Source organism: Trachinotus anak, unplaced genomic scaffold, assembly GCF_046630095.1.
Source record: "Trachinotus anak isolate AG129_WGS33_773 ecotype Australia unplaced genomic scaffold, CSIRO_AGI_Tana_v1 ptg000022l, whole genome shotgun sequence".
Classification (NCBI taxonomy): domain Eukaryota; kingdom Metazoa; phylum Chordata; class Actinopteri; order Carangiformes; family Carangidae; genus Trachinotus; species Trachinotus anak.
In genome coordinates, this window is record NW_027273873.1 from 969123 (window position 1) to 992500 (window position 23378).

Sequence of the window (23378 nt, forward strand, 5' to 3'; positions counted from 1 at the left end):
ATATTGTTATTAGTATTACTACGTTATTATATAATTATCTGTTAATGATTTTCATTTAACTCAATTTAACTAATTGATTAATTGACTAATCATTGCATAATGTGTAAATGGCAGTTTAATGTTGTAGCTGGTCAGAGATCATTAACACATTAACTCTGCTGTGGAGATGATCGGCATCAGAGCAGGAGAGTAAAAGACAGTTACTTTCTCCTGCTGAAGAAGAAACAGACGTCACAGATCTGAGTTCAGCTTTAATGACACAAACAGCTTCATGTATCAGTTCATCATCATCATCAATAAATAAAAAAAAATCTAAGTGAACATTTTATTTTCACGGTTTGCAGATGTCAGAACAGCTGTCTGTTTGATGAGACTGAAAAAACAAAGAAAAACACAACAGAAAAAAACACTGAACATCACTGATGCTGCTGTCTTCTCTAAAACATCTGTAACAGCTGGGATTCATGATGTTTTCACCCTCACAGCTTCATGGTTCAGATCTTCACTGAGCTGCTGATGGTGACAGAATCAGCGCCGCTCTCTGTCAGCTGGTCAGACTTTAACATGAACCGAGTCTCATCTCTGGTCTGGATAAAACCTGACTCCAGCTCTGGGTCCACACACCAGACTCCTCCTGCACCGAACCTGTTTACGACCACGTTTGGTTTCTGAGGTGAGAAAATCACGATGATCTTTGACCTTTTTACAAACAGCTCTGAGCTTCGTCTTTCATTCATGATTTCCCTACATGCACTGCAGATAGCCTGACATTTTTCAGCCCCTAGTCTTGTCTGCAGTTATGGCTGCTACAACCTGCCTGACAGACAAAACCCAGGGCAGGAGAAAAACTCCCTGCTGAGTGTTCCCAGGTGTTCCCAGGTGTTGGGGAGTACAACTGCATGTGTGACGACAGCAGTCTGAAGCCTTCAGACTCCAGAGGAAGCTGAGCGAGGTCTGATGAACGTCCACAGGTGATGATGTCACCTGAGTCAGCATCGGTCGGACTGAAGTCTGAGAGTGTGAAGTGAGTGCACCCCCCCCCATCTCTGCTGCAGGCTACAGGATACATTAGCACCTACCAGCATAACACACCCCAATCTGTGTCAGTGGTTGAATTGCATTCTGGGTAATGTAGGCATCAAGTTTTGACAAGAGGAGAAGGTGTGGACTAAAACAGACAGTACTTGTGGTTGAGCTACATCAGGACACTTGAAGCTTATTGCTGTGTGGGGGGGGGGGGCACGACCCCGCCCTCCTCAGTGACAATTACAACCTCGTCTAATACAACGATAAAATAAAGATACAGATTTTAAAAAAACGTGTCACTTCCTCCCACCATGGTCACATGATGAGACGACGCGGCAAGCGCTGACTGACAGCAGCCAATCAGAGAACGGAACAGAGAGATGAATGTTTTCTTCTCTACACGAGCACCTCGGCCCTCGACGGCGAGGACGACAACACTCCAGCTGTTTCCTGTTGGCAGCGTGGCGATCAGGCAGCAGGCGGTCACGTGACACAAAGCTTGGCAGGTTTGACGGCACCTTCTTCTTCTCTTCTTCTTCACTCGTTTATGTTTAATCCTGCACAGTTTAATCCCCCCCCCCCCCTTCTCTCTGTCTCTCACTCTGTCTATCTCTCTCCATCCGTCTCTCAGGTGCGTCTCCTCTTCACTCCTCCCGGACTCGCAGGGTTGGAAGACGACAGCAGCTTTTCGGCTGCACGACTCCTCTTCCTCTTCTCTGCCTCCTTCCCTCCTCCTCCTTCACTCACTCCCTTCTCCTTGTCGCGCTCTCTCTCCTTGTCTCGACTGCTGCTCGTTCGCTCCGACATCTTCACCGAGGAGTTGCTGCCTGAGGAGAGAGGAAAGGTGACGTGAGGTCTGGGCTTCCTGTCTCAGAGACCTGATCACTGATGTAAACGAGGCTCTGTGAAGCTGCCTGTTCTCATTCACAACAATCTCTTCCCAGGAAACAGGAGAAGTTATTATGACAGGTGTGGATGTTATGATGAAACACAAATGAACTTATTAAGTAATTAAATACATAAATGATGAAATGTTCGATGTGTACCAACAGTAGCAAGACTTGTAATTGGGGTTTTTTTTAACAAAATAAAAGCTTAACATCCACAGATCAACAGAAATGAAACAGAATGTTTGTTGTGGTGTCAGATGACAGAACTTCCTGTCTCAGCAGCAGGTCTGACAGCTCCACAGCCTGAAGGATCCCTGTGGAGTCTGTCAGCTTTGTGAGCATCGAGGCAGCGTCCTGCCAAAGGCTTCAACCAGCGCACTGATCAACAGGAAAAACAGCAGAGAAGACGACGACTACATGTTTGGAGCGTTTAGATACCAGAGGGTTATTAAAGAGAGAACACACACACACACATACCTTCTTCATGTGTAGCAGGAGGTTCTCTCTCCATCCTGAACTCCTCTTTGGTCTCCTCCTCTGAGCCCAGCTTCCCTACACACACACACACACACACACACACACACACACACACACACACACACACACACACACACACACACACACCATCACAACAGTTGTTGAGATTTTTCATTTGGACCAACTGACAGACATCACCATCCACAGAGCCACGCTGTTACAATGACGACAAAGATAGTTTGAAGAAAGGTTTGTGTGCGTTTGTTTTAACATGAAGTGAATGGTAAAGACCAGAGCTTTACTGATGATGTGTTTCACAAGAGACACAGAGAGTGAGTGAAGCTGAACGGAGGAGCAGCAGAGTAAACCTGCCCCACTTCAAGGGCCCCATCCCTCAGAGGCTGCACCTGAGGGCCCACTGTGGCATCATGAGGCTGTTCTATTGCAAAGGTTCCCTCAAATGTGTCCTTCCTTTCCTGTCAACAAAGGTTCCAACAGGCAGATCCTTCCCGGCCCAACATATCCCAGGATTCCTTGTGCACCAGTAATGAAAGCAAATAACACAGGCAGAATCCTGAGGATCACACTGTTAAATGTAAGTATTGTGTTTCAGCTCAGTTCAACAGTAACAGTATAACTGTTAAAACTTAGGGCCTTAAAATCTCAAGTTTTTGTGGAAAAAAAAGTTGTTGTCAAGGTTGCTAGGCAACAGGAGCCACGCTCTGTGATGCAACAGTACGGCGGCAAAGGTGGTGACGCAAAGTGAAAATCCTCCGAAGACCAGACCGTCTCATTTCGGTTTAAGGACTTCATGGTCTACGACGGCTATGGAGGGCCACGCATTCATAGACCAGGTCCCCTGAAGGATGTGGCCCCCGAAGGACACAGCTACTGTCTCACCTTCTTTCACTTCCTGGATGATGTCATCAGGCAGAGAGAAACTCTTCTCTGTGTTTGGAAATGGCAAGATCTCCGACTCGTGCTGCATCACACACACACACACACACACACACACAAATAAATACCAAAGATCAACAGCTCAGCATGCAAACAGTGTGTGAGTCAGTGTGAACGTGTGTGTGTGTGTGTGTGTGTGTGTGTGTGTGTGTGTGTGTGTGTGTGTGTGTGTGTGTGTGTGTCCTCACCAGAGCCTGCATGTCGTACATGGTCCCCAGATGATCCCAGATGACGGAGGAAGAAACCTGCCGACCGATGTTCTGACTGAACTTGTCTCTGATACAGATCATGTGGAAGTGACGGTTCACTCCTTCACAGAGAGAGAGAGAGAGAGAGAGAGAGAGAGAGAGAGAGAGAGAGAGAGAGAGAGAGAGAGAGAGAGAGAGAGAGAGAGAGAGATGCTCACTAAGTGTACACATACATACAGTACTAATATTTGTAGTATACTGTTTTTCCTCCAGGTTGTATTTGAGACATTCGTGTACTTTAGCATTTGATGCTAACAGCTCATTAACAGATGTGTGCTGATGCTAATCCACTGATCTGCATCTTCATCACTTATCACTACTTCACCTTCAGTCAGAAACATGGTTTTCTACAGATCTTACAGTCTTGATTTGATGTGTCAGCTGAGGAACATGCACCATGTCTGCACAATAACTAGGACCTTTATGAGCGGCCTCATCGTCACAGGTTACACTGCGTTTTCATGGTGCATGTCACTGAACAGATGTGCAGCTGATAAAACGACAATAAACCAACACATCAGCTGTTTGCTCCATGAAAACACCTCTGAGGGGCTGTGACTGCCAGAGTTTGGGGTGATGCAAACTTCCAGTAAATGAGTTCAGATTTATTCTACTGATCTTTACAGTCCACCAGCACTGAAATCAAAAACGAAATCACACGAAATCAAAAATGTTCCACAAAAAGTCAAACTACAAAACAAACGCTGGTCGACAACTGTTTGCTTCTCTCACACACACGAAGCAGCAACAGCTGACTGCACTGAAGCACATCTACCTCAGTGATCTCCTGATGGAACCTGTGGTCAGAGGAAAAGTACAAACAATAAACGCGTGTGTGTACACAGAACTGAAAGTGCTCGATATTGATTTGAATTGTATTTACATCTCCCATGAGCTCTTAGGGCCCCTGTTGACCCCTACATGGCAGCTTCATTATTTCCTCAGGCACCAAGAAACCAACCGATACTCTGATTGGTGTGATCTGTTGATCAATCAATTAGTCGATTGCCAGAAAACTAACAGTGACGATTCTTATAAGTGATGAGGAGTTTAAGTCGTTTTCTGGTATCAGCTGTGAATATTTGTTTCTCAGTTTTCTATGACAGTAAACTCAAAACACCTCAAACTCAAAACCAAACACGGTCTAATTTCACTATTTCCTGCATTTAGACGCCGATCAATCAATCGATTATTGAGAAAATGTCTCAACTCAAAAATGTCTGAACTGATCTGCAGGAGCTCGCAATTTCATCAAGAGTCCTGATCGGTCCTGAAGCAGATGGTCCGGACCCGGAGTCCTGACCTCAGCATCATGGAGTCAGTCTGAGGTCGCATGAAGAGACGGAGAACCTGAGACAGAAGAACCGGGGCCGGTTCTCCGAGATGCTGGACCCTCCTCCTGACAAGAACCTGAGGACCTGGTGAACCGAGGAGAACTGGAGCTGGTTCAACAGCTTCTCCCTGTTTACTGCGCTTTGGATGAAGTTAACTGAAGAATAAAACCAGCCAAAGCTTTATTTTGTATTTAAAGCTTCCTGTCTCTACCTTCAGCGCCTGAAGCCTGAGCAGGACTTCGCTTCTTGTAAATAAAGTTTCGCTTCAGTGTTGACGGGCTGACGGTCGTGTTGTCTCCTCGCTAGCGTCTGGTTAACGTGACTCATCAGTTCTAACCAGATTACCGACAGAGAACAAGCAGCTGGCCGAGCACCAGCTGCTCTAACCTGCCGTTGGTGTCCAGTGTTCACGGGCACCGAGGCTGGCCCCGGTCCTCGGCTCGTCAGACGCTGGGTAGAAGTGGCCGCTAACGGCAGCTAACATGCTAACGTTAGCCGTGTCGCTTACCCACGGGTTTGTGTCCGATCATGGCGTGAAACAGACAGACCTCCACCTCATGGCTCCACACCACCGAGTCCTCCCCCGGAACCAGCCCCGAGTCCGGAGGCTTCTCGTCGGTCTGATTCAGCGTCACGTCTGCCTCCCCCATCTTGAAACAGCTCGAGGAGCAGCTCCCACACGGAACCGGACTCCGTTTTGTTCCGTCTGCACCGGCAGCCGGAACCGTGGAAGCACTTCCGGATATTACTGTTTCAGAATAAAGGTTTCTTCTTCTTATTTCACGCACTTAATTTTCCCCCCAAAATACTCAACAATTAAGTAAATAATAATAGTGAACATACAAATTAATAAATAAGTAAGTAAACAAATTAATAAAATAATGTTCGATATCCCAGGCGAAATTAGAACAATACTTCTGGTCTTTTTTCAGAATAAAAGCCTAATTTCAACTGAAATCAGATAGAAAACTTAATTTTGAATGCTCAATAAACAAACGAATTCATAAGCAAGCAATGTACAGTGTGAAGGTTATACAATAATACCAGACAGACCGTACTGGATTATGTTTGGACCAAATCACAGACTCCTCCTTTCATATTCTGTAATTCATAGGTTTGTGATCTATTATCAGTTTTTGAAACTTGGAAAAAATGTAGGCTTTTTGTATTAAGAGGATTTTTTTTTTTACTTTTCTTGAGTTTTTAGAGCAGAATTTCACTGACAGAATAAAATATGTGTCAAATATTCACAAATAATATATAAATATAAAATATGAATAAAATGATTTTGGAGTGACATTCTGGAAATTTCAATGCAAAGAATTCATTGGTATTTTAATTTCAATATTAAATATTGAGTCGTTGTTAAATATCACAATTAGATACACATACTGTAAGATTCAAATTATTACAGCCATCATACTCAAATACTGTATTTAAATACGGAGTTCCTCTGTAGTTCTGTAGATTGTCTGAATTCAAGTGCTCTTTGGTAAAACATGTCTAAATACCTGCTGCTGATAAAGAGTGACACGACATAAAATGCTGGATCTCGCAAAACAAGCACATTAACTGAGCCAACGTCATACAAAACGGGAAGTTAAAACATTGAACAGAATTATGAAGCAGACAAACTCAGAGTTATGCTTCTCTATACGGTGATCAAAACACCAAAAAGTTTATTGCAAATAAAATAGATACAGTCTGGGCCGTAAAACGACCTCCTGCACAAATACAACCAGAGAGAGAAAGAAAAAAGAAAAACATTTCAGGTACATTATATTTAAAATGAGGGGATACTGAACTTCACTGAGCTGAAAATGAGAATGATCCTTTTGTTTTTTTCCATTTTTTTTTTTACATCAAAATACAAAACAGTGAATCTCTTAATAAAGCATCAACATCCATTACATCACGAATATTAATGTGAGGCTGAATACATCCAGTCAGAATGGCTTTTCTCAAGCAACCGAAAATCTGAAGATCTGTACTGCAAAAAATGCAACTGTAGATAGACTTCAGAATTACAACACATCTCCAGGACATCCTGCTGTACTCAGCACGTACACAGCATGATGTACTGAAGAAGACTCGCATGATGTGTTTTAATTTTGCAAGACAATAAATCAAACAGAAATTACCTCCCAAAATGGCAATAAATAATCCCCCAACTAACTAAAATGGTACAAATTCTGAGTTCTGTGACAAAGTCAGTATTATGAGGAAAATACCAGATTTTTTATACTCAGAAGTCTGACTTCTGTCTAAGATTTCTTCAAACAAAAAGCACCAATTTCCCTTTTTAATTTGAAAGATTTATTTTGAAATTCTGACTATTTCCTATATTTCTCAAATCCTCTTAGAGAAACTGGCTTTAAAGGGCCACTCTGCAATTTTTACATTAGTTTATTAGTCCGACTCAACTTGTAAAAACATTGGTTTAACATCTTCTATCAAGTAGATTTCTGGGAAATGTAGTTTCCAGCACTTTTTGGAACTTGACCTGACGTCGGGACTACAAACCACGATAATTCAGCTTCCGCTGCTTCAATTTTGACCATTGTTGTGTTAATCGGTCTCTTGAGAATCAACCAGCTCTATGGATGTGTAATACTAAATTGCTGGAGTGGCCCTTTAAGACCAAAATTCTGACTTTTAGGTAGACATTCTGACATTTTATCACAAATTAAGACTTTTTCATCAAAGTCTGTCTCACATCTTTGAACTCAGTCATACAGGACAAGTGATCTTTATACCCCTGTACTAGAACAGGAGTGAAGAGAATAAGTCCAAGTGACAAAAATCACTGCCCATTACCAACACTATCAGTACATTTATTGAACAGCTACAGTATGTTTCAGTTTGTACAAACCGGACAGAGGTTTTCATAAATGTACCACAAGTGTTGACAATGAGCAGGAGCTGATTTTTGTTACGAACATTTCAAATATTTGATGCAAACCTAGATCTTCTCAGAATACGGGATCGACATGAAGACAAAAATGCCTTGGTTTACTTGTGTTGCTGTTTGGCTTTGTGGGTCAGATCTGATGCTGAACTCTGTTTTTGATTGTGATGTCTTTGATTTCATGGCTTTCTAAAAGAAAAAATTTCTTTGTCTGGAAAACCAAGGTTCTCCTTAATTTTAATGCAGCAACTGACAGTTTTATTGTTGATTACATAATCTGAAGACTCATCGTTTGATTTATGATGACATCTTGTTTTCAACAGTTCAAAACCCTAACCCTTCCATGAAATTTATAGGACTTTTCAGTTTTTGGTGACCTGCACTTTTTTCTTTCAACGTTGGGCAGATCTAAAACCTGTGACCAGTAATGTCTGTTGATCATCAACCATGAAAAACATCAGATCTGAGAAACATAAGCCTGTTCGAACACAGATCACATCCGCCACAGTTTGAGGATGTTTTTGAGAGAATCCCCGAACCTCCCATCTCCTCGGCTCATTCTCACAGCCTATTGGCTGAGGAGGTCACAGGGTCCCTCCCCTTGTAGCCTCTCCATTAATAAGGTCTGAGAATGAGGACTGGGAGGACTGGAGGTGTTCAGCCGAGGAGGTTCAGTCTGCCTCCTCCTCTTCCCTTTTCTCCTCACTCCTCTCACAGGCCAGAACTTTAAGACTGGAAAACGCTTGTGTGTGTGGTTTTAACCAGGCAGGTGAACACTGCCTGGTTAAATGTTTAGACTCTGAAGAACCAGAACTATCAGAAAGGAGTTGAGCTTGAGGAAACATTTGGTCCCTTTTCTTTCTGAGTCCAGCTGTTTCTGTTTAAACTTATTCATCCACAAAGAGCCCAACGCTCTGAAACATTCACCCCTGAACCGTCCAGTCCATCCTCCAACAAGTGCTTTTTAAATCTTTGACACAACCATTTTCAAATGAGTCCAGTGGTTTCTGATTTCTGATGTTTTTCACCAGCCAAGCAACAATGTGTTCCTCTCACAGTCTGCACTGTTTTATCACACAAAAATAAAATGAAACAGACACTGATCTCTCTGCAGCACCAAGATTCAAATCTCTGCAAGTTGATTTTAATAGAAATAAACTGAAATCACTGGCTTCGTGCCAGGAAGAAAAAATATCAAAAACAAAATCTGAAACAGCCTGAAAACAGTCAGCAAGTAATGAAGTTCTGATAATTTACAACAGGCTAAATCAGACTGGTGATATTCTACATGTTTGTTAATGTCATCAAATCCTATCCCAAAGGAGGATTCATCCACCGCTGAAAATAATCCCCAACAAATGTTTCTGCCTGTTTCCTTTATAAATACAGTTTTTTTCCTTCAGTAGGAACCAGTGGACCTGGAGCTGAGAGAGACGCACTAACATATTGTTGGGATTTGCAGACAAAAAAAACACCAGTATCAACTTTTAAAGGGAGGCGGAGGCAGAATTCGACAGACTGAAGTGTTTTCATGTCAGAGTTGGACCCTCAGTCCATAACCACTGACTCCACCTCTTAATGAACCTCCATCACTTAATGTGACAACAGCTGCTGCAGCAAATAACATGGCAGCTTTTAATTTGAAGCCATATTAGCACCACAGGCCTGATGAGTGAAATGTATTTCCTGTAAGCAGCTGGGGCAGAACTGATTCACACGTACAGTCAGTGTTCAGACAGGTGGGTGTAAACACAGTAACAGCTCTGACAAATGAGCAAATAACTCTTTACAATTAAAACAACTGGATTTTTTTATCTTAAAATTCTGGCCTTCAACACAAAATAATAAAACTGAGAAAAACAAAACTGAGCCAACACAAAACACTGATGTGAGAAAGCAAAAGGCAGAGTGAACAGCGGCCGGGTAACAGATACACCAGGAAACAAGGAAACCCAGAGACAAAGAACCACGTCGGGATGATTTGCTTCCATCGTGTCCCGAGCGTGGGCAGGAGCCTCAGTTTGACAAGTTACGCTGTGGCGTGTTTTCACTGACACTCGTGGTTCTTTGTTTGAAGGTTTTAAAAGACAAAGTTCAGACAGAACGACAGAAGCGCTTGTTTTACCATGTGATTTTTTTTTGAGGCTGTTGTGAGGTTAAACCAAGCGCTCCTTCAACAGAGGAAACGCTTTCCTGGTCTATCTGAGCCGACGAGCTGCAAACACACAAGTACCAGATCTGACGTTGCGGGGCTTCCACAGATATATTGCTAGACAAAGTGTTAACTCCATAAACTGACAATAATCCGACAGGAAACTCGCTGTATGGATGTTTACGCCGTGGCGCCGCAGAGGTTTCGTGTTCCTGTGTGAGTGCAGCTGAGAGGAATCATGGTAGGCACCGAGTCCCCTATGTTGTAACAAAACAACCTTTAATCATAAACACCACCACCGGTACCACGACAGCAGCCGTTACCATGGAGACCAGCGGCTGTTCCCATGGTTTTTCAAAGACAAACACGTTGGCAACACGAGCTCCGTTTCCCCGGCGATGAACAGGAAGCTGGGGAGGCAGAAGGGGGAGGGGCTTCTGTGAAATGTGGTGGCAGCAGGCTGGATGAAGGTGTTTTAGGGGGGAGGTAGGGGGGCAGCGATGGATGCTATTGGTCCTTCTTATCTGATTCTGATGAGTCCTCTTTAGCCCCCGCCTCCTCAGGGGAGGACTCCTCATACCTGAAGGAGAAGAAGAAGGAGGAGGACAAACAGATGAGTAGCGTTCAGTGTGATGAGCCTTGTCAATTAGAAAATTTTATTCATTTTCAGTATTGATAAACCGATCAATTATTTCTTTGATTAACTGAATATCTGTATATCTAATTTATAGACGCAGCTCTGGCCTAAAAGACTAACACATCAACCAGGTCTCAGCCGAGATGCAAAAACAAAAGCACAAGTTTCACGTGGTCTTGAAAGCTTCACCACCTGCAGGCGACGCCGTCACACAGTCACATCACTGAAGTCCTGCACCAGGGACAGGCTGCAGCTGTTATTACACACCTGATGTACGGGGGCCACCCGATGGCCCAGTGGTTAGAGCACGTACGCACGTACCCCCCCCCCCCCCCGCCCCTTTCCTGTCACTCTCTACTGTCATATTGAAAAAAAATCTTTAAAAAAAAAAAAAAAAAAGAACCTATATATGTGTCGGGTTATTTTACCGGTAGAACTCAAAGTCTTTGTCCACAGACTGTTACTAGATTCAAAACCATCACAGTGAATGGAAATCTTCCCGTTAGATTTGTCTCACAACAGGATACAGCTCAGTCCTCATCAGCAGTCGACTCAGTTGTCATTAAATGACACAGTTAAGACTCGATGACAAACGAGTCAACTCCTCCTGATGCAGGGAGACATCACACCTGGTGATGAGCAGACACAGGCTCAGCTCCAGCTCTTTCCCGGTCATCTTGTTAAAATGATTCAAAACCTTTTTTCTTCAGCTCTTGAATCGAAATTAAATTTGAATATTCTAAAATCTTGATTTCAAATTTTCTTCACTATCAAAAAATATTTTTCCAACTTTTTACAGGAAACATTGAGGAAATCATTTAGTTGGTGTCGTTAAGCTCAGACTGATGGAGTGGTGGTTGTGGTTTCAACTGGTGACACACAGATGAACAGATGGAGGGATGGACGGATGATGGTACTTGTCTTGTTATTGGGCTGTTTACCTGCCCAGGTGAGACAGGAAGGGGAGAGTAAAGAGAGGGTGGGGGCTTCTACATGGAGGTGGGCTGTAACCGGCGGCGGCGGGGAGAGGAGCCTGTTGCCATAGAGACAGCATCCATGGAGCTAGCCAGGCTGGCGGGTGAGCCACTGACAGTTGGGAAGGAAGTGAGTCTGGGAGAGCCAGGAAGAACTTCCTCTGACGACTCATAGCTAACCACGGGGGGCGAGGACAGGATGTGTGGGTAAGGAGAAAAAAGAAAATAAAAACATAAGATGGGAAAGAGGTGTGATAAAAATGAAAGAAAACAGGAGAAGAGAAAGAGAGAGAGAGAAAGAGAATGTGTTAAGTTTTTATCTTAAACTCTAAAGTAAAAGCCACTACAGAGCTCTACTGCTAAAAGATTAGAGAACTGAGAAGGAAAAGAGATGTGGAGATGAGGAGGAAGAAGTGAGGTGGTGAAAGAGCAAAGGAGGAGGAAGAAGAGTCGGGGATGAGGAGGACAAGTGATGGAGGAGAAGGGCAGACATAGGAAATGAAATGAAGACACTGTGTGTCAGTCAAAGACGTCACCGTGGTGAGGAGGGCGGAGCATGAAGAGACGAGACAGATGGACAAGAAGAAGACGGGTCTGAAGTCCACACACCGAACATTACAGGCTCAGAATAATGTGATGATGCAACGTTTTCAACCCAGTTACTACATTAACAGACTTTTATCAATAAGAATAATAAGAATAATAAGAATAATAAGAATAAGAAGAACAAGAAGAAGAAGAAGAAGAAGAAGAACAAGAAGAAGAAGAAGAAGAAGAAGAAGAAGAAGAAGAAGAAGAAGAAGAAGAAGAAGAAGAAGAACAAGAACAATAAAATAATGTGATTGTGTTTGAGTAGGTGGAGCAGAGGTTTAACTGTGAAGGGTTTTCACTGTCATTCTGTGCCTTTTAAAAATATCATTCCAGTTTTATTATTGAGGTTTTTCACTTAAAGACTTCTGAACAACAACAGAACATTTTTCATTAACTTTTGCTGTTGTTGTGTTTTGGACAGAAAACGCAAGTTCAGCTGTTTCTGCTTCAGGAAGCGGAAGGAAATATTTCGAAACCAGAAACAAAAATCACATGACAAAGATCTGAGTCCAGCAGCAGCTTTCAGACCAATGAACATCACAGATCGTAACATCAGTAATAACAGTCCAGCTCTACTGTACATTCATACAACAGGATATTTCATTCTTTTAGTGCTAGTGCTTTTAGTGAGGTGACTGTTTTGTGTCAGCAGCTGCTCACGTCACATTTCAGACAAACTGAATTAACGAGACTAAAATTTGGACTTTAAACTTCACATCATCACATGACCACCACGATGTGTAGTTGGCATGGTTACTCACCTGAACATCTCTGTGAGCTCTCCTTTGAACAGTGCTACGATGACAGGGAAGCCAACACAGGCTGGGACCAGGTAGAGCAGGGCGGGCTGCAGACAGACAGACAGGTTAGGGTCATACAGTCTGACTGACCATCAATACTTCATATTTAACCCTGTTTAAGTGAGTGAGGTTTGGACCACTGCATGTGACCTGTACACAGCTCCATTCATGCGGTAAACACTGAGCCCACATACACACTCCACCTGGTGAACCACGGCCGTCATGTTTCTTGACTTTATGACAAAGTTATAGGAAGCTTCACTTACCAACAAAAGTATAGAGACAGTGTGTATACAGTTTGTCTTGCAGTGGTTTGTGTCTACCCTATGTGTCCTTTAAATTGCCCCCTAGGGATAAATAAGTTTCTTGAATTGAAAAGACAGAAGCAGAAATCAGAAATCATTGAGTTACGTCCTTTCCCATTTAAAATTTCAGGCTCTGACACTGTTCATAAATCTGTCAGTCTACATTTAAAGAGGAGGTTGGCATGACAACTGTGCGTGCAGTACATTGGTGACATTTTATCCACCACAGGCTGCAGAGTTTCATTAAAACCTCTCTGGATCCAGGTTTTCAGTGCTCCACATCTTTCCACAGCTGTGAGAGAATTTTTCAGTCTGTGCTGTTCAAACGGTGTCATTCATCACAACGTTTGGAGAACCACAGTCTCTAACTGCAAAATCCACTCTCCATACAATCTGCTCTTTAAAGTGAGTGTGAGGCTCTGCACAGACGCACCTGAGCGTGTTTGAAGGTGTGCATGACGAAGATGGTGAGACCCAGTCCAAAGATGTAGGCCAGGAAACTGGAGTAGAAATACGTCCTGCTGTTCTTCTTCAGGCTGCAGACAGAAGGAGATTTAACTCAACTTCACCCAAAGTGAAAAGCGAAAAGAGAATCTCATCATGATCTGAAGGAAAATTCAACCCAGCATCTATCTCAACCAAAGATGGAGGCAGAGACCTGACCTCTGACCTTTGACACATCACATTATCAGAAGAAGAAGAGAGGGCGGGGTGTTACCTGACGTCGAAGCGCAGCAGCAGGGCAATGAAGATACCTGGGATGACGATGTCACCCAGACCCAGCATGGCAAAGTTACTGGCTTCAAGCCCTTTCTCCAGCAAGTCCTGAGGAAACACCACTGAGGAAGAGAGAGTCACACCATCATCACCTGTCCTAACCACACACACACCATCTGACATGAGCCTTCTGATTTGACTCATCAGCTGCTGCAGGTGTACGGTGTCCAGCAGGGGCCACAAATAAACAACAACATGACCACTGAGGAGGTGACTCATGTACACACAGGTCACATTGACATTTGGCTCTTGGAAGGTGAAAACAACACAACCTGCTCAGAACCTCAGTCTCACACACTTACATTTGATTGGTGCTTCGAAGGACTTGGCAACTGTTACCATGACGTTGGTGCCAAACACCTGGAGAGAAAGACACACGTTTAAACTCAGAGCTAACATCCGCTCTGACTCTCTGCCAGCTGAGTGTGACCTCTGCAGCAGCATTTTAACGGCAGTGGGTCCAACACAAATCATCATCTCACCCAGAAGACGTCGTACACAAACAGCCCCCCCAGCAGGATGCAGCCAGTGCTGACGTTGTTCAGGTGGAGCAGCTCCACGCCGTTCAAGGCGAAGGCCAGGCCAAACAGGTTATTGGCTATCCAGTGCTGTGATGTCACAAAACGCAGACAGGTTATTGGCTGTCCAGTGCCATGATACTGTTATGGAATCATGGAGGTCAAGCTGGTTTGTAAACCTCTGTGACTGAAAACTCAGAATTGTGACACAAATATGACCTTTAACCTTTCACGTTCCTGTTAACTTCTCAGACTTTACCTTTTTGAACAGGTACCAGACTCCCACCACACTGCTGATGAGCAGACACACCAGGTTCTTGGTGTCAAACTCATAGTTGACTATTTCTGCAGAAAGATCCAGAGACATGAGTTAAAATTTTCTAGATCCGATTTAAATCTAAAAGAAAAGCTAAATTATGTGGAGTCGGGTTGACTGAAGAAATAGTCCCAATAAAAACTGTCTCATGTTTGCTCTGTGTCTTGAGCTGTGAGATGTGAACTGAGTTTGAGCCAGAAATCTCAGACATCTCAAAACTTTGGACAAATAAAACCAAGACTATCAGCATGGAGAGATTCCAGTGGAGCAGTGAATGAATCTGTTCACATGATGATGACTGGAGGTTAAAAATCTCTAACAAGGGGAGTGTGTGACTTGTTTTTATGGGGTCAGGTTGGAAATAATTGCACTGGAGGAATGTGAGGAAACAGCTTGATGTGTAGTTTGGGTGAAGCTGTCTTTTAGCAGCAGGTCTCACCTTCTTTGGACTCTCCGGAGCCCTGAGTGAAGAGCAGCTGGTACTGTTTGTTTGGGAAAGAAGCTGGAAAGATTCTGGACATCAGAGGACTGAGAGACAGAACGAAGGACAAAGTTAGCATCATCACAATCAACCTCAACACAAGCTACTCAGCTTGCTTTTGAAATATTTCACAATGCACGTACGTGTGTGTGTATGTGTTGCTTCACCTCATAGTGTGAGACAGAGCCAGGACACCCAGGACGAAGAAGTAGACAGACAGCAGCAGGTTGATGTACTCTTGAGAAAACACCTGTGTCAAGACACACGTCCAACGTTAATGTGGTGGACACATTTATTCAAACCCTCCCAGTCAAATACACTTTTATAGCTCCACAGAAAAGCCCCTGGAGGGGGGGCTGAGGAAACCCTGAGTTACCTTGAAAAAGAGGTAGAGCCCAAACAGAGTACAGCTGGCGATGATGGGAAACCTGGCCGCATCACGGCTGGTGATGGTTTCTGGCATGTCTGCTGCATTCTGGGAGAGAGAAGAAACAGAGGAGACAAACAGAGACAATGAGCAGGCACGATGTACAAATTTAAGTTTGTTTAACAAAGACCCACAATGAGTTCAATGTTGCTACGAAAAACCTTTGAGTTAGGCTGAACAGGAACTAGTTTATTAGAGTTTAGTCGTTAAGATCATAAAGCTGCCAAATCTCCAGCAGGAGCTTCATGTGTCTAGTAAGTGCATGGTTTAATTTGAATATTTAGATTAAATAAATATTTCTGAGATTTACTGTAAAATTAACCGTTAAAGGATAATTATGTTCATCAATGTTTCTGCAAGTATAAATAAAGACTTTTAAAAACCACACAGAATATAAATTAATACCAGTTCCATACTGGCTGACGTATGAATTTATGATGGAAACCAGTGGGGGAGATCTGACCTGACTTTTCAATACCTTCTATCCTGTAATTAAGGACCTGGTCTAATTGTTGTATTTGGGACAATCACTTATATCAGTGACATTAACTCTGACTGATGTGTGAACTCGTCTCTGATCTCAGACAGTAACTTAGTGAGCACAGTGTTATTATCACAGATACAAAGTATTGACTGAATTGTAAAAATAAAGCCAAAATAATAATTAACCAGTATTATCCTTTAGACACTGCACCCTGTATTCTGACAACAGAAAGTCTCCACATTCAGCTTATTTGAACTAATAAAATTTACTTTAATCTGACTCAAACTGCATTTCAAGGTCCCACATTTCTCTGAACCTCTCCTCTGATTGGCTGCCTGTTTTCTGAGTGATCCAATAAAAATGTTGCAGATTTCAGGTAAACCAAAGGCTGCAAGGTTGGATGGTGGGTTCAGGTGGGCCCAAAAGTCCTGACGGCTGGTTTTAAGGCTCAGTGTCTGAATACAGGCTGTGTACATTTCTCTGTGGACTGAGGCTTTGATACTTTCACAGTATTAATATAGAACCTAGACCTGCTTTATAATCACAAACACATGGACATCTACCTTTAGACTGTGTGGAGCTTTAAATATAATTTTGTCATGAACATGAACAGTACTATGTATTTAGTGTTCTGGTTATTTGTCCCGTTAAACAGGTTTGACGTTGAGCATATGAGAGGCTGCACATCTTTCATGATATAATCCTGAATCAAACAGGGATGACAGATGATGGAATCAGCTGCCAAGATCTAACTGATTAGTGGTGTCCAGAGTGAAAACAGCCCTGTATTTCATAATAAATGCAAGGGGCAGTGAGACAGTGACATATGATTCAGGACGTCCAGTCTGAGTAAAACACTGATGAGGTTTATCAGAGGTTTGTGATGCCATCACACACGATTTTACAATTTCAGAAAGTTACCAGAGCAGCGACTGTTTTATCTTTAGGTGAGATGATGGTGAAGTAAACAGTAAAAATATAGTGTTCACATTACAAAGCAACCTAAAGTGGCAGAAATATCTGCTTGCGCATATTTGGTTTGTTAGGAGCAGAAGGTGCTCTTAAAATTCAATATTAACTTGACCCATTTACCTGTCAGTAAACTAAACCAGTGAATAAAAATGCAGGAGGAAGCTGTGCTGATTGGACACTCACAACACCAAAGCATCTGAGTTGCAGTGTGTGGAAGGACCTTGTGTTGCTGCAGCTGCCTCACTCCGTCTCACCTGCTGCTGCAGCCCAGGTGAGGCAGTGGAGGACCAACGACGACTGTACAACCTCATCTGACTCCATCTCAACACACATCACCGGCCACACATGTTTATGTGACACCACCCAGTGTTTCTCTCACACACTCTACACATGGTTCAAATCCGGTTGAAGTTGGCAGCCTTAGTTTGCACTGACAGACAGGTGAGTGTATCAGAGTGTTTCTCCTGTGAGGTTGTGTTTTCCTTCTACACTCGGCTCTGAACTGATGAAGTGACTACAGCAGATTGACATGAGTCCCTGAGAGAGAAGCCTGAGAGTCACCTCCATCTATATTCTCCTCCATCTACTCCCCCGAGAGAGAAACTGGGACAGAAGAGAGAGAGGACGTGGAGGAGAGGAGAGGTGGGGAAGGAGGGAAAAGACAGGGAGAAGAGACGAGCAGTGACAGCATGAGAAGATGAAGACAGGAGGAGGAAGAAGAGGAGAGGATCCTTGATGCTGCACCACAGGTGATCCCTGTGTTAAAGGACCTGTTGTATATGACTGTACCACTCTTTTCTAAAGCAACTAAAAGATGAGGGAGCTGCCATTAAAAAATATTAAAGCAAACCAGTCAACACATGTCGATGTGCAGGAACATTTGACCTCAGCTCTGCAGCAGCTCTTTACGATCAGTGGGTGCAGATAAGAGGTGGCTGAACTCTCTGGATGTTTTCCACAGTGGACATGTTGACTGATCACAGGAGCAGTTTAAACAATAAAAATGGCTGCCTTCCATGTGCCGGTCCTGGTAGTGTCACAGTTTATGTCATTAGCTCCGCCCATGTTTGATGAGTCAAAATGTTACAGCCAGAAGAAGAACACCAACCCCAGGCACTGAGACCGGACAGGGCCATGAACCTCCCACAGCTGATGCTGAACCTCAGCTCGACAGATCTACAACAAACAGACTGCAGGTATCTCCTGTGTAAAAGATGTCACGCTCAAAAAACTGAAGTTCATTATCTTATTACCGTGCACCACCGGAGAGGAAGTGATCAGATCCTTCAAGTCAAAGAAGCAACACCACGAGTGGAAGTGATGCATTCAAGCATCATCAGACCAACTTTCTCAAGTTCAATTCAGAACAAAAGTCCTGGTTTATTATCATTACTGACACATCTACACTGTAGTGGACACAGGCTGACCTCAGTAACTGTACCAACAAGGTCGTAGTGAAGACATTTTACCGCCTCCCTTCCTCATCTACACAGTTAAAATACCATATGGACAAAAAACTGAGACAAAAACAAACTACGTTTTAAAACATCAAAGTTTTATGACCACATCAGCTAAATGGACACAAGATAGACACAAGGAAAGTGTTGATTGAGTAAACAATCTAAATCTGGCTCAGAGCCTGTCTTCTGATTGGCTGACGTTTTTCTCGGTCATCTAATAAAACTATAAGATTCAACATCATGTTTCAGTTCCAGTCGAAAACATCATCATACATGTTATTCTTCAATTATTTGACCACAACAACCAATATCCCAGTCACAGCAGCACCAGTGGAAGCAGCAGTAAACCACACGCTTTAGCCTCTACGTTTATATTAAGATGTTCTCTTCTTCTAATTTTATATAGTTTATTAATCACTCTCCTTTTACTCTGTATTTTTGTTTTATTTTTCTATATTATTCTGCATTTGATTTATTTTATGTGTACTTTATTCATCAGCTTGTCTTTTACACCTTCCATCTCACTCTTTTATTCTTCCTATATGAAAGGTTTTGAACAACATTTTACTTATGAAACTGCTACACAAATGAAGGTATATGATCATTATTAACTGCTTCATATTTCTACTTGCTATCAAACATGAAGTAGAAAACTTCTCCAGATCAGCTGCAGAGATGCTTCATTCGGGTGCTTCAGGAGAAATGAATTCTGGCTTCAAGCCTTTTCAGTTGGATCCTACAAAGGCAGAGTGACGTCATCCCGCTGTGTGTCTGTGCTCAGCCCATGTTCCACATTAACGTCACAGTGAGTGTAGACAAGTAGACGAGCGGTTCTCAAACTGTGCCGCCACATTAACACATGTAGGATGTGACTTGTGTCAAAACATTTGAGAACCAGTGAGCGAGACGACCCAGCTACCTGAAGAACCCTGTTCTTCACCAACCTGAGCTTGAAGATGAGTCAGTGTCAGTGTCCTGATTCACCTGCTGCTACAGCAACAGGTGACGCCTCCTCCAACTCCTCCAGCCTCGCTTGCGCCTCATTGCCTCCTTCATCCTTTTTGTTTAAGAAAAATATTCTTAAATCCATCCACAGCCTTATGTTTGTACAACATATATCAATAAATAATTCTTTGAGATCTGGGGCTATTAGTCAAACACCCAGGCCTAACGACGCCTATGGCTGTTACTATGACATGATGTGGAAACAGATTTCCACCTAGTAAAAAAAGAAAACGTTGGTTTTAAGGCTCAGTTTCTGAATACAGGCTGTGTGCATTTCTCTGTGGACTGAGGCTTTGATACTTTCACAGTATTAACATAGAACCTAGACCTGCTTTATAATCGCAAACACATGGACATCTACCTTTAGACTGTGTGGAGCTTTAAATTAGCTTTACTGTTGACTGCAGTTTAGTGTTGCTGTGTTTTGCGTAGCTGAACATTTGCATGAACCCGATTCCAATAAAACTCATCAGTGCAGTCAGGCCACAGGTGGAGTTTCGCATGAACAGTGAATATTTACATGTGTCCTCAAGCACAGCACTGAAGTGACTCCTCCTCGTGCTGTTCGTGAGTTAACCCAACACCTCCAGTGTTAAAGCAGCTGCTGCTGTGTTAGAGCTGTAGACAAACAGTGTGCAGTTTGTGTGTATTTGGTGCTCTCAGTAGCTCTCATACTCACTCTGAACCCAGAATCGTAACCATTTTCTCCGAGCTCCTACAGACAGACGGACCGACAGACAGGATGGGTGGACAGACAGATGTGCACAGACAGACAGGGAGAGAGAGGGATCAGATTGGCAACAAAGAGGAGGACTGGAAGCAAGGCCCAAAATCAAAAACAGCCCAACGAGAGTCAGATGCAGGAAACAAATCGTTAGTTGAATTCTGAGAGGGTAAACAGCTTTAATGATTCCAGATCTCTGTGGTATTTGACCTGATTAAAAGGCAGCTGACAGAGGAGGAAGGATGACATGCAACAGAGTTCAGGAGCTGGATTCAAGCCCTCACCTGAGATAGTACCTGTCTCTGTCGGCCTGTGCTCTAGTGTTTAAATGTCTTTACCTGTTCTCAAAAGGTCCCATATTTCACACTTCTCCAGTGTTTTATCTGAAGTGTTGATATTCATAAGAAGATATATTTGTGGTTTAAAGAACAGAGCCGCAACAGGTCAGCGAGCCAATCAGAAGAGAGGATCTGAGCCTCACACAGTATTCATATAGAACCTAAACAGCAAAAAGACAGAATTTCACTTTATACTCTATGGGACCTTTAACATATTCAAATCGCTTTTGTTGTTAAAACCCCAAATATGTTGAGATAACCATCATAGAAAAGGAGAGGAAAGCAAGTATTCCAATTCAAGCTGGTGTTAGTGAAAAAGAAAATACACATAAACTAGACATGTTGGCGTTTAGACAGACAGAAGACTGTGTTTAGATCACTGCTTCTCTCTGCCACTCAGTCTTCATCATCATCATCATCACAGCTTCAGCCTCAGCTGCACCACAGAGGATGTGGGAGTTTTCACCGTTACCTAAAGAGAACCAGTCACAGCTGCGCATGTCTGCAAACGAGAGCAAGCGGGTTCCTCTAGTGTGTTCACGTACACAGCAGCACACCTGACGTCAGCTCCTACCTGTCACTTTCATCTCCTTCAACCACCTACTTATTATCTACTTATTACACTCTCCAGGTGAGTGACTTCCTTTTCCTGCCTTTTATTCCTCTCTCTCTTTTTACTTTTTGTCACCTGTCCTGCCGTGCGGGCTCCGCCAGGTAGAAGTCGGACAGCAGGTGACCTGTACCCAGGTAAATAAACACCTGGGTACAGCTGCATCCCGTCTCAGGTGCCCACCGCAGGACAGACCGCCACAAAGCAGAAACACAAAGTAAATAACACTTTTACTTTCGACGCTGCGACGACGCCACAGGTGCAGATACAGACGTTTAACGCTGATTAGCAACTGGAGACAACCGCCAGATTCTGACAGCTGTCCGTTAGAGCGCGATTCTTCACGGAAAACCGCGCGTTTATTTACGATTCTGTACACACGTTTAGCTCTGGCAATGCTTCATGCCGTCACAGATCGTCTCAGTGTGGACGAATGTTATTTAAAACATTTCCAACTCGCACAGAATCGCCAGACGAGCTGTTAGCTAGCCGGTAGCCCCGCTAGCTAGCCGGCGGAGGCCAACGGCAGCCGGGCTGAGGCGAAACCACCACACCGGGGTCCTGCCGCTGGAAGTTACCTTCGATTTGGAGCAGGTGACGGACCGCAGGGCTCCGAAGAAGATGGGCAGGAGCGCCATGAACACCAGGCTGCCGTACGCCAGCGCAGTGCCCTCCGGAGTGGCTACGAACTTAGCCGTAGCGTTGAGCGCCTCGGTCCCGTTGGAGTCCGTGGCGTTCAGGGCGTCCAGGACGGCGGCGGCCTCCGGGGCCGGGGCCGGGACTTGTTCTGTGTCAGACATGGTTCTTCAGATGCGGGCTTCAGGGGACCGCGGGCAGTGCTGGAGCTGTGGCTGGGACTGACAGACGGGCGAGGGTGGAGGCTGGAGCTGCGTGTTCCTCATTCATCGACGCCTGGTCCGGGTAAGGCCACGTTTCCTAAAGCGGCGCACAGACGAGGCGGCGGAGAAGAGGTCTCACTCCGCGCTGTTTCCGGGAACCGCGGCCAGCGCTTCAACCCGGCAGCGCCATGCATGAGTGAAGTTATTCACTGGGTTCTGTTTATTTAAAGAACAGCAGTCCCGCTCTGTATTCATGCAGTTATCCAATCAGCCAATTAGAATATGTGATCTGAGTGACTTTGACTGTGGCATGATTGTTGGTGTCAGTTTAAATGTCAGAGCATGAGGAGCAGGAACATTAGCAGAAATGAAGTCTGTATTTAAAGTGTAAGTTGTTTGTATATACTGTGGAAAATAACTCATATATCTGGCATAGACATATGTATTAGACATGTGTGATTTTTATATCTTGTGCCTGTACCCAGTAGTATTATGAAATATGACTTTACACTACTTGCAGCAATAGAGGTATGTAGAGTCTGCTCTGCTGACAACTATTTAGTCCTGAGGAATAATATGCAAAGCTAGAATGTCATATTCTACATATTGTGAGCATCGACAATAAAGAGAAAGAAGTGCAGCAAACCTTATATAAATATAAACCATACATACATATTAACCAAGAAAGTGTATTGCTGGAACACAAGTAATCACAGATAAAGCAATGAGAGGTTTCAATCAGGTAAACAAATGTTTAGACAGATTATATCACTTCTATAATGTCATTAATTATATTTGTACACCACTGCAGTAATATTAGTCGGTTAAAGCTAAGCTAGCAGTCAGGCAGCTTCTTCATGATTATTTCTGTGAGGTAGCAGGGACACAGCACTCAGAGCGGAAGTGTGACTTCACAACTCAAACAGACGATCTCTGCTGTGAGGAACTCGCGTTTCTTCCTCGTTGGTGGAACAAGTTGTTCCGGCAGGTATGTACCTGCGGAGCTGCAGCAGCGCCTGGAGGAGGACTGGAGCCTGAGCCCCGCAGTCCGGATCACCGAGGCAGCTCGACTGAGGTGAAGGCACGACGTCAGTGTAGAAAGACTCCTGCCTTCAAGTTTACTACAGT

General features: G+C 43.7%; 2 protein-coding genes across 5 annotated transcripts; both read right to left on the minus strand.

Moving 5' to 3' along the window:
* Nucleotides 1-234: 234 nt before the first annotated feature.
* On the minus strand, nt 235-5670 carry mrgbp (MRG/MORF4L binding protein). 2 transcript variants are annotated; one of them, XM_071458781.1, is made up of 5 exons: nt 5441-5670; nt 3539-3660; nt 3294-3375; nt 2390-2468; nt 235-1849 (listed from the first exon to the last, which is right to left on the minus strand). In XM_071458781.1, the coding sequence occupies exons 1-5, from the start codon at nt 5580-5582 to the stop codon at nt 1654-1656; spliced, it is 621 nt and encodes a 206-aa protein (XP_071314882.1). In that variant the 5' UTR covers nt 5583-5670; the 3' UTR covers nt 235-1653. The 2 variants fall into 2 exon arrangements, with proteins under 2 accessions (XP_071314882.1, XP_071314881.1); XM_071458780.1 differs by having other exon boundaries at nt 235-1853; nt 2394-2468; nt 5441-5669.
* Nucleotides 5671-6573: 903 nt separating this feature from the next.
* On the minus strand, nt 6574-22559 carry hm13 (histocompatibility (minor) 13). 3 transcript variants are annotated; one of them, XM_071458770.1, is made up of 12 exons: nt 21990-22556; nt 20419-20454; nt 15768-15866; nt 15559-15641; nt 15350-15438; nt 14854-14939; nt 14559-14684; nt 14379-14436; nt 14018-14138; nt 13733-13835; nt 12956-13041; nt 6574-10572 (listed from the first exon to the last, which is right to left on the minus strand). In XM_071458770.1, the coding sequence occupies exons 1-12, from the start codon at nt 22209-22211 to the stop codon at nt 10500-10502; spliced, it is 1182 nt and encodes a 393-aa protein (XP_071314871.1). In that variant the 5' UTR covers nt 22212-22556; the 3' UTR covers nt 6574-10499. The 3 variants fall into 3 exon arrangements, with proteins under 3 accessions (XP_071314871.1, XP_071314872.1, XP_071314873.1); XM_071458771.1 differs by lacking the exon at nt 20419-20454 and having other exon boundaries at nt 21990-22553; XM_071458772.1 differs by lacking the exons at nt 6574-10572; nt 20419-20454 and adding an exon at nt 11036-11778 and having other exon boundaries at nt 21990-22559.
* Between the last annotated feature and the right edge of the window lie 819 nt (nt 22560-23378).